The sequence below is a fragment of the Zootoca vivipara genome, chromosome 10 (genome assembly GCF_965207765.1).
Source record: "Zootoca vivipara chromosome 10, rZooViv2.hap1.1, whole genome shotgun sequence".
NCBI lineage: Eukaryota > Metazoa > Chordata > Lepidosauria > Squamata > Lacertidae > Zootoca > Zootoca vivipara.
Window position 1 is genome coordinate 25,684,940 of NC_142593.1, and position 14,988 is coordinate 25,699,927.

The window sequence follows — 14,988 nt, forward strand, 5'->3', positions numbered from 1 at the left end:
TCATTTGGTCTCACTGGCTTGAGGACCAAAGAGAATCTTGCTGGAAAATTATCAGGCTTGAAAGTTCCCTATCATCCCCTTTTCCTGAGCCACAATTGGCTTTCTCCTCCCATCAATCTCTATATAAAAAGGTGAAACAATTAAATTTCATATTTTTTCCTGCTCAAGCTACTCCTTTCACTGGCATCCTATTCCTTCAAGGGAAGAAGCTGTTGGAAGCACTTTGTCAGTTTAGATGTACATTTGAGTTTTTATAAGTGTTGAGGCCATTCCAATGTTTGCTCTTTGTGAGGTGTTGCCAGAGGGTGGGGTGGTTGTGGGGGTGGGTGCGGCTGCGGCTGCTGCTTTGTTTTGGGGGGTTTTTAAAGAATGTTTTCTGCAATTCATACACCATTTGCTAAAAATATATATATAATTTGACAGTGTTAAGAAAGGTTTCTATGTTTCCATAAATCACAGCAGGCAGGCATCGAGGGAAGAATGCTCAAAATTTCATGTATATTCATTCAGGATTCTCGCCTACAGCAAGTTTGGAATATGCTGCCACATGTTCAGCAACACAGGTATCATTGAGAGGACACAACCTGTGCTTCATCCTCTAAGAATGTTTAGCCTAAAAATGGTGTCTAATTCCCAGCACGAAGGAAGAGGATCCCTGAGCAGATCTAGTCAAATCACTGTCAATGGAGTGGAATGAAAAAATCCAAGCACATGGGCTTGGGGAACTTGGAACTGGAAATCATCAGGTGGGTTCTGATAACAAGAGGGCTGTTGCACTCACTTGCAGGCTTCTGATGGCATCTGGTTGGCACCTGTAACACCAATGAACTAGATGGGCCTTTGGTCTGATCCAGCAGGCCTCTTCTTATAATTTTAACAAAGCTTTTTGAAAGTCTCTGTAAGCATTGTCAACTGGATCTCCTCTATCAACATGCTTGCTGCCTCTGAAAGAACTCCAAAAGATTGGTGAGGCCAAACTGACCCTTGTAGAAAGCATGGTAACTCTGTTTCAGCAGAGCTCTGTTCTTTTATATGCCTTATAATCATATCTTTAACCACTGTTTCCACCGTTTTTTCGCCCAAAAGAGGCATTAAGCTAACCATGCTGTAAATGATCTGGTTCTCATCTAGATTCCTTTTTTAAAAATAAAAAATAGTGTTATATTGGCCATTTTCCCATCCTCCATTATGGCAGCTCATCTTAGGAACAAGTTACATATTGTCAAATGAGAAATTTCTGGCCATCTGAGTGTTTTAAGAACTCTTAGGTGGATGTCATCTGAACCCAGTGATTTGTCAGTTTTCAGTTTGTCAATAAGGCCTGAAACTTAATCTCTTGTCACAACTATTTGCTTCACGCACCCTTTCTAAGGGGGTCTGCCCTAAGTCTTCTGCTGTGAAGACAGAGGCAAAAATAATAATTTCATTTCTGTGCATTCTCATTTTCCTGCTTTAGCATTCCAACAGTAAACAAATGGGCACCACTATATCAGAAGGACTCTCCATTTGGAACCACACAGGAAATATAGGTGAACTTTAGCAGCAGCTGTGGGGAAAGGTGGAGCACCAGCTTATTCTCTTTGATGCTGGTTTAACTTTCTGTGTTCAGTAAATAAACATTAACTGATGGTAGGTTGTTTGGTATCAACTTCTCTAACTGGCAGCTGTTCTCCAGTTTTACAGATAGGGATCCTTTGTTCAACATCAAATATGAGAGACCCCTTTCCACATCATACTGCCAATATGGAATCTGATGGAACCTAGCTCCTTCCTGCATCACTGAGGAATGATGAGAAGCTCACACTTCATTGTCCACTTTCTGGAAAGACTCTGGTGTGAGTAGGAATAATCCTGCAGTGGCTCCCAGGGTATACATGTAAGAACAGGTTTAAGTGAAAAATATATTTGGACACACTTGCTTGTCATCAAATAGTTCTGTACATAGTGATACATCTGCAAAAGATGCCCGTGCAACATTATGAATTGATGATAACTACAAGACACCAGCAAATTTATTTCATTTTCTGCCTGAAAAGAATGGGGAGGGGACAGCACTTTCCCCCTCCATCGAATAAACAGGAATGAAGTATGAATAAGAGCCAGAGGCAGACTAGACCTTGATTATACATATCTAGGAGAGTGTAGCATTTTGGATAGCTTTTAAAATTGTTCTGAAACAATCCCTCTCCAACCTGCCAAGCACAACACTCACCCAAGGTGCTGAAGGTACCAGAAGTGTCAAAGTGAGCAAATCATTGCAACATTCCTCCACAGACTGCTGACACTGAGTTGCATGATTTATCAGCCGAGCATAAACAGCAGTTGGTAGGATGTGCTGAGCTGCCTCGGAGGACATCTGTCCTGGGGCAAGAACAAAACCCAGATTTTGCCTCATGGCAAGCAGGTGTCTCCGCAGCTTGCTAAGTTTTCCTTCAAGAGCGCTCTGCAAAAACAAGAAAGGTTAAGATGAGAAATGGTAAACATTGAGGAAATAAAAACAAGCATGCCAGGTGAAAGGCCACATGCCCTCACTAGGTACCTGCAAGGCACCACAGTGGGTAGGCTGACATTTCCAAAACAATCACTTGGGAACTGTAGTGGAGACATCAAACCCCAGGCATTCCACTGCCGTTCCCTCCACCCTTCCAAGCCATCTGTGGAAAACATGTGTTGAGGGGGCATGATCTGACAAAGCATGAAACACAACAAATTGCCAGAATTCTAGCTTCTTAAAACAAATAAGAAAACAGAGATCAAAGCTACCCTCCCAACAGGGCTGATTGTTTTTCCAAAAGAACAGCTCAGAGCTAGAGTAGTAAAAAGGATTTTTTGGAGAGGGTGGGGGAATCAAACTTCTAAACAGAGTATTAGAAAACCATAAACAAGCCAATGTTTATCTTCTACCTACCACAGAATCCTGTGTCCTTTTCCTGTTTAAACCTTTAGCCAGCTGTATTTGCCATTTATTGAACAGCATGTTTTCATTTAGTATAGACTAAGAAGTCATTGCTAAGATCAAGCACTCATTTTGAAGCAATTAGCACAAAAAGATTAAAATGTATAAATGCTAAGGTAAAGAAGAAGAAGAAGAAAAGAATGTGCAGTTGTACTGCCAAATAACACCCCCAAATAAGACTGGTATACATTCTGAGAATATTTACATATTTAAAAGAATTTGCCAAGAGAAAAACATTTGGATGCAAGTGTTTATGCAAATTTCTTCATAATACACACAGCATCTTGAATGCTACAATATGAGCTGTTTCTCTCATCTTTTATGTACAACTTTGAATACTTCATTTTCATTCAGCACTTATCTGATGCTTCTAACTGTTACACATGATTATGCATTTTGGAGCTGACATTGTTCTAAACTTCATATAAGCGACAACTTCGAATGAAAAATAGGTTTTTAATTCATGGATACTTTGCACATACTTACAAACAGAAAGGAAGTAGTTATAGTCATTTTGCTTCCAAAGGGAAACCAGGCATCACAAAAAAACCTCAGGTTCTACAGAATTAAAAAGTAGCTCATCCCAGTTACTCTAGTCCCTTGCAGATAAGAATACAAAGTATTTAAAACATCCTGAGGTGGCCTATACAGTCATACCTCGACAACTGAATGCTTCGACTTCCGAAGTCGACAACCTCCGGAAGTCTTTTAGCCGCGCGCACATGTTCTGCACCTGCGCAGAGCGGCGCATGCGCAGAAGTGCGAAATCGCACTTCGTGCATGTGCCAAAGCGGCGCTTCAACATCCGAAAACCTTGACTTACGAAGACGGCCGCGGAACGGATCGTCTTCGTAAGTCGAGGTACCACTGTACAGTATATAATTTTCCATCCCTCTGGAAGTGAGCAAGCATATCTCTTTGCATGGCGCACCTGAGCAGGAGAACAACCAACAGAAACTCACAGGGAGAGAACAAATTACATGCTAGGTTTGGTAACCCTCTGACACATCATCTCTGAACTGCATATAAGTACCAATTGAGTTTAGAGATACAAATTCAAGCTTAAGCTCGGTAAAGTCACACATAAATTGACTCCACTGAAATCAAAGTAATTCCTGAACACAACTGCAAACCTCATTTTATCTCAGCTCTTTACAGAAGATATGAAGGCAGGATGAAAGCTAGCTTTTGTCTGCCCTCAGTCCTTCTCTCCTGGCAACTGCTACACAGATCAGAAAAGAAATAGAAGCCAAAAGGAGTGTGTGCTGATGGGAAAGCGTCAGAGATGTGAGGAAGACTCAATTTTAGATGCAGAGTCAAAACTTGAACTGTAGGCAAAGACTCTCTGTTCACTTCTGGACAGCTAATGAGTCACAACAGCTGATCGTCAACACAATAGCTAACAGAGGAACCTGTGTGTGTTGCATAGGATCCTGTAGCTTACTTAGGCTTACTTAGAGTGCATGTGTAACACTGACCAGGTCCTCGTTGGCACTGGGTGCAAACTAAGCATGCATTCTAGAGCACATCCCACACTACCCAGTGAATGATTACAATGAAAAGCAAGCTGTCTGGCATGGAAGCTTAACTGTCATTACTGACCTTCTCACTAAGGAACCCCTGATAAGCCCTCTAAGGAACTTTGAGACTTTCTAGTACACAGCTTGAATATCATGATCTGATATTTGAATTTAGGTTTTTTCTGTCCTCTAATACTTTTAAAATTCCAAGGACTTGACACCCACTGAATACATTGTATCCTCATGTCTTTCTTTCTTCAAGCGGGTGGGTAGCAGGTCCTCAACTCACAATAACTTCTGTGAAAACACCCCAACAGGGAGATTGTTCCAGACTTTACAATCTATAATGGATAAAGAGTACTTTGTACTATATTTCTGTATTTTACAAAACACTATTAGCATTTCTGAAAGCATTTTATATATAAGCTTTACATGAATTTGAAGACTAAATATCTGACACTTATATTATTATTTTGCTCAAGTATCCTTGATTTTCATAAATATTCTTGATATGATATTTTTCATTGTGTCCTTCCATTGTCTATGGTTTTCAGTGAATGCTTTTCTTTCTCTAGACGGGATTGTGCATACCAAACAAACAGTGAAACCTATCCAGATGTTGAATGAATCTTTATTTGCATCAGCCATCGGGCCATAGCAATAAAACAACAATATGATATACAAAAAATAAAAAGTCAATTATCTAAAATACATTTTAGGTTTTGAATCAATAGTCAAATAGTGGATCTTATTCTAATTGCCTCAACTAAAAACTTTGCAACCATACCTATCCAGATATGTCAAGCTGCCCTTGTAGTTTCAAGTAAGCACAAAAGTACCGGTATTAAGAAAACACCTGTGGTATTTATAGATGCTTGGAGGTTGAGACCAAGTTCTCACTATTACTGATTTGAGTATGTTCATGTCTGAGTGCACCTGGCTTTACAGTCTAGAGCAGGCATCCCCAAACTTTGGCCCTCCAGATGTTGTGGACTACAACTCCCATCTTCCCCGACCACTGGTCCTGTTAGCTAGGGATCATGGGAGTTGTAGGCCAAAACATCTGGAGGGCCGCAGTTTGGGGATGCCTGGTCTAGAGGTTGAGATACTGTATATGGCCGCTAAGAGGATGCCTCCTCCCCTGTTCTCCTCAGTCAGTACAGCATGAGACTCTTGATCTCAGGGTCATGGGTTCGAGCCCCGTGTTGGGCAACAGATCCTTGCATTGCAGGGCATTGGACTAAAAGACCCTTGGAGACCCTTCCAACTCTACACTTCTATGATTCTATTGCTAGGTTCAGCAATTTAGAATGAGAAGCCTACACAGGAAAAAATATCACTACCCACCCCCCAAAAAGAGGGCTTTCACTGACTGATCTTCAACTCCAAAATGTACATGTGTGCATACATTCCATTCCTCCCTGAGGAATCAAAGTCAAAAACAGCTGATGGTCTGATGGTAAGTTATGCATTGCTACAGCTAAAGTTATGTTTTGTGGTTGAGATAGCACCTGGAAGCCATCTCCAGGCTCTCTGGCAAAGTGCATGATTTAGTAGTTGAATAAAGAAAATGAACCAAGGCATCCTGCAAAAGCAGTGTGAAACATGTTTGTTTAAGCCAGGCATAGGCAACCTTGGCTCTCCAGATGTTTTGGAACTACAACTCCCATGATCCCTAGCTAACAGAGCCAGTGGTCAGGGATCATCGGAGTTGTAGTTCCAAAACATCTGGAGAGCCAAGGTTGCCTGTGCCTGGTTTAAGCCAAGGGTAACCAATGTTGTGTCCTCAATATGCTGTTGGACTACAACTCCCATCATCCCTTACCTTGAGCAGGATGGATGGGGCAGATGAGAGCTGGAATGCTACAACTTCTAGAGGGTGGACACCACAGCAACCCCCCCCCCGATTTAAACATTTCCAGTTAGAATCAGGATAATCTAGCAGTTTATATTTTAAATAATATCTTTGATTTTTTTGTAACTCACCCTAAGCATGAGGGGTTGTACTTTCTAGAAACCTAGGCAATGTTAGAATAAGAAGAAGAAGAAGAAGAAGAAGAAGAAGAAGAAGAAGAAGAAGAAGAAGAAGAAGAAGAAGTCGTCTCTGCATTTTATTCTAGTTCCTTCATTCAACATGGTGCTTTAATACTTTTTTATTAACAAAGTCCTTCCCAAATAGCTCTAACTTAGTACATCTCCATTTGCAGGGTTCCAGCCCCGGTAAGTGGAGCAGGATGAGCAAATAGATTTAACCTTCAACTGATAGAAAAAAGCAACAATGGAGCATAATAAGCTAGAACCACACTTGATCTACAAAGAACAAGTAGGAAAGGTTACCCAATCAAATCAGCTTTCATTAGCATCACAAAAGGTTTTTCAAGAGTTTCTAAATAACATCTAGTGTTAGCTCACCTATTTGAGTGTATTTCACTCTAATTGAAGGCTTCGTTTTTGAAGTTTCTCACTATATGATTTCAAACAAAGATCTAAGAGTTTCCATGTTAAAAGCTGCTCTTTCATGCCAAATGTTTCCAATAGCCAATTCTCACTACAGCCTTCATTAGAGAAATTAAGCAAGTTTTATTTATTTTTTACACAAGTGGCTGTATGAATTTGCATTTTACTTGTTAGCACATTATCTCAAGGAAAGGGAAATGTGTGCAATATTTACCGTGAAAAATAGGCACAACTGTACATGGAAAATAAATTACTCAGGCTAGAGAAAATATTTTCCCTCTTTAAGAACATTTGCTGCCTTCTGTCCTTCTGAGAGCCAGAGGTTTCATCCCATTATGTGCACACATGGAACCGCATATGAGGGGCTACACAGAGCCAACAATGAAGAACTGCATACATTTCTTGACTGTAACTCCAGCATGCACCTAAATAGCCTAATATTTATATGGAAACAAGTTCCATTTAAATTAAAAGGATTTAAATTCAAGTACATGTGTTCATTATTACTGAGTATCTACTGTTGGTCTAAAGATTGCACATTATCTTCAGAGTTCTATTTAAGCAAGTACCATGCACCAGCCAGATTTGCAGGACATAGAGACTAAAATGAAAGGAGAAGTGTGAGAATTATTGATATGCTTTGGAAAAAGACTGAATGTAGCTCCCTTTGTGTTGCTGAAAGGTGACCTTTCCGCAGAACCAATTAAAATTATGAAATGCTCCAAGAATGTAAACCCGTATTTGTCATTGCCTTTAGCATGGCGCATTATAACAACTGTCATAGCAAACAGGGTTCTGATACCGGGGCTTTAATTGCAAAGCTTAATACATGTATGTTAATATGCAACGCAAGCGCTTCTCAGCAGGTGTTCTATGTGATGAAGTTAGCTTCATGAATAATTCATCACAAAAGCCACTTCTGCCGAGATACAATTTGCATTGTTTTTCAAGTGAGATCAGTGAAAATCAGGAGCTGTCATTGCCAATTTGTTTCAGTCCAGATTCAGAAGGTCACACCCTTGACATGCTACAGAGGTTAGAAATGCCCTTTTCTTCTTTTACATGTCAGCCATCATATATACTTTTATTTCCCTCCTTGCCTCCCTAGAACTTAGAATGCCTGGTATTATCTGGACAGTTCACACCAAAAAAAAACCCAAGCTCATGAAAAGCAGAGCTTTCTGTCAAATTTGAATAAATTTTTGCTTCTCCTGTTTGCAAACGTGAATTCCTGCTCTGAATCATGAAGTTAAACCAGATCCCCAAAACATCTTATATTTGGCCCAGTTCATTTATAATGTCACGTTTGCATATTCCACTCAAGCAAATACATCTGCATAACATGAAATTATGGTTTAATGTTGCCTCCAAACAAGCCCATGCCATATTAAAATGGAGGATTCTACTTCATCCACCCTTTTTTTTCTTATTTTGTTATTAAACAGTAGCCACAACCTAGAGATACATTTCCAAAATCTGTTTAAATTTAGACATAAAATGTAGAGATACAAAAATTTTGAACATCTTAGTTGTGGAGAACAAGAGGGATGCAGAAAAGAGTCATTCTGTGTCTCTTAATATTTTCTTATTTTATGTAACTTATTGAGAAACATCTATCTTCTGATCTGACCTGCACCCTATACTTCTGCCAAGCATGTCTTTGTCCTCAGCCAGTGGTGTTCCTTTATGAAACCACTGCTCAGTGGTGGCTGATGAAAAACATGGCAAATACGGTTGAATCCAACACATCATACTTAACATCCCTGAAAAGAACTCCATTGTACGCAAGAGCACAAAAAGTTTTATCAGGCAACATTGTGGCAATAATTCAGAAAACAAAAGACTGTCAATGTACAGACATTGATTTGGTGCCAAGCCAGTATAGAAGTTTATCATCATACTGGCAGCCCCAGAGCTAGGCTGAGAAATGCTCTTGAACAAGATGCCGAAGCTATCCTTCTCATGTCATGTGGTATCCAGCACATTCATGCTGGCATCACAACAAGGTTCTGACTGGGATATCTAAAAGCAGATTATCTTTTTGAATATTCTATTGCACTTAGATATGTCTTGTACAGTAATAATATAAAAAAGAGTTATATTTGCATAAGTCACTTTTTTTGGTTCTAGTAACAATGTTATTCTGTAAAAGCAAATATCTCTGCCTTTAATTGAGCATCCCTTGATGGAAATCAATATCCCCTCAAGGATACTTTTAATCATATGGGATTTGAGTCATTAACCAGTCTGAAATAAGAGGGGCAAATAATTCATACTAATGCTAATTAATTTTAATATTTTAAGGAACGAAAAAAGACAGTCAAAGTAAAAGTCGGGGAAGAAATGAAGCATTCTTCTTTGTATTTCAATTCATTAAGTCCTTACCACATATCTGAGATTTAAATTTTCTATTTTGCCATAGCAGACATCCAAAAGGGTAACTGGCTGTGTAACAAGGTTCCCTCCCATTGTCCAAGGCAATGCAAGTTTTGACAGATCAGAAATCTGAAAAAGAGGGACAGTAGGAATTAAAAAAAAAAAATCAGTTACATTGATTAAGTTTGTGTTTCATAGATAAACCCTCCCAAAATTTAGTTCATCTCAATTTACAAAAATGTACATTTTAATAAATAGTTCTTACCTTCAAGAAATCAAAGTATTTTCTCATTGGTCTGTTACTTTCAATAATCAGATCTGGCCAATTTCTATGCTTCTGACAGAGCACTGGAGAGGTGGAATTCCTATGGATGGGATTCCCTTTTTGTGTAAGGTTGTCCCCAAAAGAATTACAATAGCCTAACAAACCCTAGGCTGACCAGCTGTTGAGGGATAGCCCAGGGGATAGAGACTTCAACCAAACCTTGTAAAATGCCCTTACGGAACTTAAGGTTTAGCTTAACATGCAGTCCAGCATCTGATGAAGTTTCTACCAAGAAATTCCAAAGATGTGTATTTTTAAAATCATCTAATAGTGAGTTCATAGCACAAGCAAGATATGTTTGGGAACTTCCCAAAACATAGCTCCATATCTTAGCCATCTTGCTGCAGAGGTTCTCAATAACAGGAAGACAGGAAGCTGCCTTATACTGAATCAGATCATTCATCCATCTAGCTAGCTCAATATTGTCTATGCTGACTGGGCAACTGCCCAATGTTTCAGACAGGAGTCTCTTCCCCTACTAGTTGGAGATGCCAGTGATCGACTATGGCACCTTCTGCATGTGAAACACATACTCTACTACTAAGCTGTAGCCCTTCCCTGACAATAGTAAAAGAAGAAGAAGCAGTTGTCACAAATCCCAATTTTTCTTATCCCCATTCAAAAAGAAATCTTTGGATATCGAACTGATAAAGGAGAAAGGCATTCATGGAACATGTGGCTTATTATTCTGTTGCTATTCCAGGAAGCCCTTAACTTGTTCAAGTCTGGAGTAGCTCAGAGGCTCTTAAATGTCTACTGTGCAAGGCTCCCCAAATAAACCACAAGGCCAAAGCCAAGAGGCTGCTTAACTGTTAATAGTGTAAACCAGGCACATCCAACAGGTAGATCACTTGATGTCTGTGGTAGATCACTGGTAGATCACTGGCTCCCCCCCAAACAAGCTCAACAACTTTGGCTCCCCTAAAAAAGTTCAACAGTGTGGCCTGCACCCACAAAAAAAACAGGGCTTTCTTTCCTAAAAAATAAAAAGGCTCAACAACTTTGACCTGAACCACAAAAAAGGGGGTAGATCACTGCCAGGTTTTTTTTACTCTATGAGGTCTTGGGAGTTGGCCACCCCGGTGTAAACTATGGTTTATTGAAACAGGCTAGGATCAACTTATAGTTCATGATTCTCACAAGGATTACAAGCGATACAGTTGGTGCCTCCAGCCTTAATGATCATATCTTATTGCAGCTCACTCATTTAAGATATCACAGCATGGAATACATTATGTTTCTCACTAAATAAACAACAGGTTTGGAGCCCAGTGAAAGCTCTTAGGGTCTCAGATGTTTTAAATAAGAAATGGAACCCTAACACTTCTACAGCACCTGTTGCCAACAGAAGGTGAAATCACAAATGGCATATGCTAATTTATGATTTCACCTTCAGCTGGCCCTAGATGCTAAAGTAGATTCCACCGTGCCGTGCTGGGGTGCAGGACTTTGAGTAGGCAAGATGCACAGTTGGTTGTGGTTGGATGCCAAAGAGCAAGATACCAAGCAAAACAACACAAGCACAAGATGTAATGGCAATATAAAGCTCTTTGTGCTGTAACATGTGCAAGCCCAAAATGTAATAGTAATAATGCAATGATTTAGAATTTAAAATTGGGTCAAAGTGGCCACAACACTGCAACTTAATAAAAACAAAAAACAAAAGTGTAGATAAAATTCCCAATGGAAACTGTGTTGATCTCAATATATATAGACTTGCCCCAGTTCATGAAAATAATGAATGCATGAACCTTTATTGCAAAGATAACAGAATATTTATTACAAGGGCAGTCAAATCCTGAGATCACAGAGACTTACTAATGGCAATGCTACAATGGCAATTTAAGCATTCTAATTCTTGCACCTGACACCCTCATTTAACCTTCTGCCCACTGACTATATTAGGTGTACCATATGCAATTGTACATTTCTGAATATGGAGCAAATCAGTTTTGAATTAACAGCTGAAATGTAGGACATGGTACAACGGCAGCCCTCCTAAGAAGCCAGGCCCCTCGTATGAGATACATATTAATGAGTCACTCATGTGCACCAGGCTATCTGTATACACCAAGGGAGCGGGGATGAAGCCTCAATTGCTTCTTGAACCAATTTTGTTTCTTGGTTTTCTTTGTTGCATTAAAGCATCTAGCCATTGGCAGCTAGGGCTGGGCGATAACTGGTTTTCAACATTGTGATATATCAGCAGCTTCTTCCTCCCCACCTTAGCTGAGCAAGCCCTGGTGCCTCTCCAGCTCCATGAGCCAGAAGAACGGGGTGGAGCTTCCAAAAAAGGGGCAGGCAGGCAGGCAGGCAGGATGGAGTCCAAGATGGTGCTCGCCTGGAACCATCTCTTCTCAGGCTCCTTCTGCCTGCCTGCCTGCTTACCCCTTTGCCTTCTGCATGCAATTTGAGCTGGCGCAATGTATTTCCAGCTCAAATTGTCTGAAACCGGTATCGCAACCCTGAATGCCATACTGGTTTCAGACAATTTACCAATATATTGCTCAGCTCCAATGGCAGACAGAGAAGGTTGTCACCCAGGCCCACTACAGAACGGCCAATGCATCAAGAGTATTGAATGCATAAAATAGGCCTGCACACAAGTCCTACCCAATGCCCTTGCGTGGATGTCTGGGGTTATCAAAACCAAGGCAGGAACATCATGAGGGCAAGGATGGTAGATACCCTCTGTCCACCATGTGCATGGAACAGATCCAGGAATAGGTATCATCTGGTCTGGTCCTTTATAGTCAGAAGTTCCTGAACAAGTCCAAAGCTGTTGGATTGCTTCTGAAATAGAAAAATCACCAAATTCCACTGCCCAATTGTTTATTCCGCGGGGGGGGGGACTATTGCCGCTGTGGGTGGGCATATGGAGCATTGGTTTCTCAAGCTGCTTTTACCTGGCCAATGTAAGTGAAAATAATAATAATATTTATTTATTTATTTATTTATTTATTTATACCCCGCCCATCTGGCTTAGTTACCCCAACCACTCTGGGCGGCTATGCTTCTATTATATGCTTCTATTGTGTTTTATTTTGCTTCTGCCTGCATAACTGGAATTAGTTGCTATGTGACTGCATGACAGTCATTATGCTAGCCAGTATGCATCAGGGCAAGTGAAACTCAAACCTTGAAGACAACCACATTGTCAACTCAGAGCTGTAACCATGGCAACAGCCATGCTGCTTCAAAGGGATAAAGAAAGACATAATAATATATCTGATATACTATTACTGTAGAAAATAAAAGATAAGATTTAAAAGATGTTTGGATCAACTTCCTAAATTCATGGCAAATTGTACTTTTTGTAACTAACCACTTTGATCACTTCATTATTTTAATTAAAATTTCCCCCCACCCAAACACACCATTGTAGGTTTGAGTATTTCCAAACCTAATATTTCCAACTGAGTCATATTCTCTGTAGATCTACTGAAATAAATAGACTAACACCATAAGTCCATTGGTATCAATGGGTTTACTCTAAGCATGGCTAATGTTGGATACCAGCCCTATTATGTGATAGGAAATATGGCATGCTGTGTTTTTGTAGTACTTTTTCTTTGTAGATTCATTTAATAAAGTGGTATTTATTTAAAACTCATTAGGATAATTTGTAACCTGCTAATCATCTTTCCCACTAGGTCCACTGATGTCCATGCTGACTTTTTTGTTCTTTGATTTTATGAAAATTAGTCCATAATCTAGCCTTTTCTTTTATGTATAGCTACATTTTTTAAAAACCTAAATTTAACATTCAAAGCACAGTTATCCTATCCTACACTTAATTAGGCTGGAGTTCTCTGTATCTCTCTATTATACATTAGCTAAAAATGTGTATCACCTTAAACATTTTCCACCCCACTCTTCTCAAGAAAGACTGGCTTTTGTAAAATGATTTTATAGAATTTAATTTATTTCAGTTCTCACCCTTTCCTATAGGCTCACTAACATCTACAGTCTCCATTTTCTTTTTCTAATTGAGTTTTTGGGGTGCATTTGAGATATGAGAGATTCTAATACACCGAGAAGTGATATTACACCAAATTAACCTACACAAGAACCACCAGGCATTTCCTGCTGCTTCTTGAAGAATTCAATTACTTTGACACAGACTATGAAAAAGTGATTTCCAGTATAGGACAAGAGTAAACTGAGCTGGGTTTCTTGAAAGAAATCTAGGAGATTTTCTTTTTTTAAAAAAACAACAACAACCGTTGCTCCTGCTTGATTGACAGCAGAGAAATGAAAATTTGTCAGGCTAGAAAGGCTAAAGTTTATGTGTTGTACTATGATAAACTATAAAACTTTTAACAGGAAAAAAGCACAATGTAAGCAAGGAACTAACCTGGGCTCTCTCCAAAACCATTTCATAAGGCTAATTAAGATTTATATTAAAAAATATTTCCTGTTTTTTCCTTTTGTATTCTTAATACATTTTTCTTTCCTTTACCACATTTCTATCCTTTCCTTTAAGACAGGGCCTGGGAACTCGTGGCTCCCCAAATCTTATTGGCTACAGCACTAATCATCCCTGCTGGCTGGGGCTGATGGGAGTTGTGATCCAACAATTCCTGGAAGGCCACAGGTTCCGCACCAAAGGTGTTTCTTGGAGCTGTGTGTATGGGAGCTTTCAAATTTCATCCTCAAAACAACCATAGTAGCCTAGGATGAGATAGTGAGTTATCCCAATCCACCCAACAGAAAATATTTATTTGCCAACTAATTTTCAGCCCTCTGGATCAAACCATAGCACAATGTCCAAACAGATGCCTATGGGAAGCCCACAAAGAGGACACTACAAAATGAATAGATTTCTTTTTTTATTTCCACACTTGCAAGGACACTATGCAAGATAATCCCCTATGTCTAGGTGCGCTGGATAATGGGCTACATGCTCAGAAATGCAGTAAAGGACAACTGAAATGATCAAGTAACTAGAGGAAAAATTTCAGCATTCAGCTGTTTTAGTTTGACAAAAAAAGACAAGTAAAAGGAAACATTGTATTTATTTATAGACTGCTTAATGTAAAATAATATAAAAACCTTTTAAGCAGCTTGAAATGGGAAAATAGAATTTTATGGAGGATAAGGCTGTCCGTGGCTGCTAAACACATTGGCTATGTCCTACCTCCACTGTTACGAGGCAGCCTGCCTTTGAATACCAGTTATTGGAGAGCATGAGCAGAAGAGGGTTTTTACAGCTCAGTCTTTATTAATTATTATTATTATTAGATACAACTTTGAAGGACAATTTGCTGAACCAACAGACTTGATATGTGAGAGAGAGGAAGAGGAAGAAGAAATTACTGTTCCACCAGTGGGAGAGGTGGAACGGGGAGGGT

General features: G+C 39.6%; 1 protein-coding gene across 5 annotated transcripts in view; it reads right to left on the reverse strand.

Moving 5' to 3' along the window:
- LOC118076897 (uncharacterized) overlaps nucleotides 1-14,988 on the reverse strand; it is a 53,542-nt gene that overhangs the window by 19,920 nt on the left and 18,634 nt on the right. For all 5 annotated transcript variants that reach the window (XM_088653326.1, XM_088653327.1, XM_035100069.3 and 2 more), the window contains 2 exons: nucleotides 9,319-9,438; nucleotides 2,213-2,443 (listed from right to left, as the gene is read on the reverse strand). In XM_088653326.1, coding sequence (XP_088509452.1) covers nucleotides 2,213-2,443; nucleotides 9,319-9,438 — 351 coding nt within the window. The remainder of the gene's footprint in view (nucleotides 1-2,212; nucleotides 2,444-9,318; nucleotides 9,439-14,988) is intronic.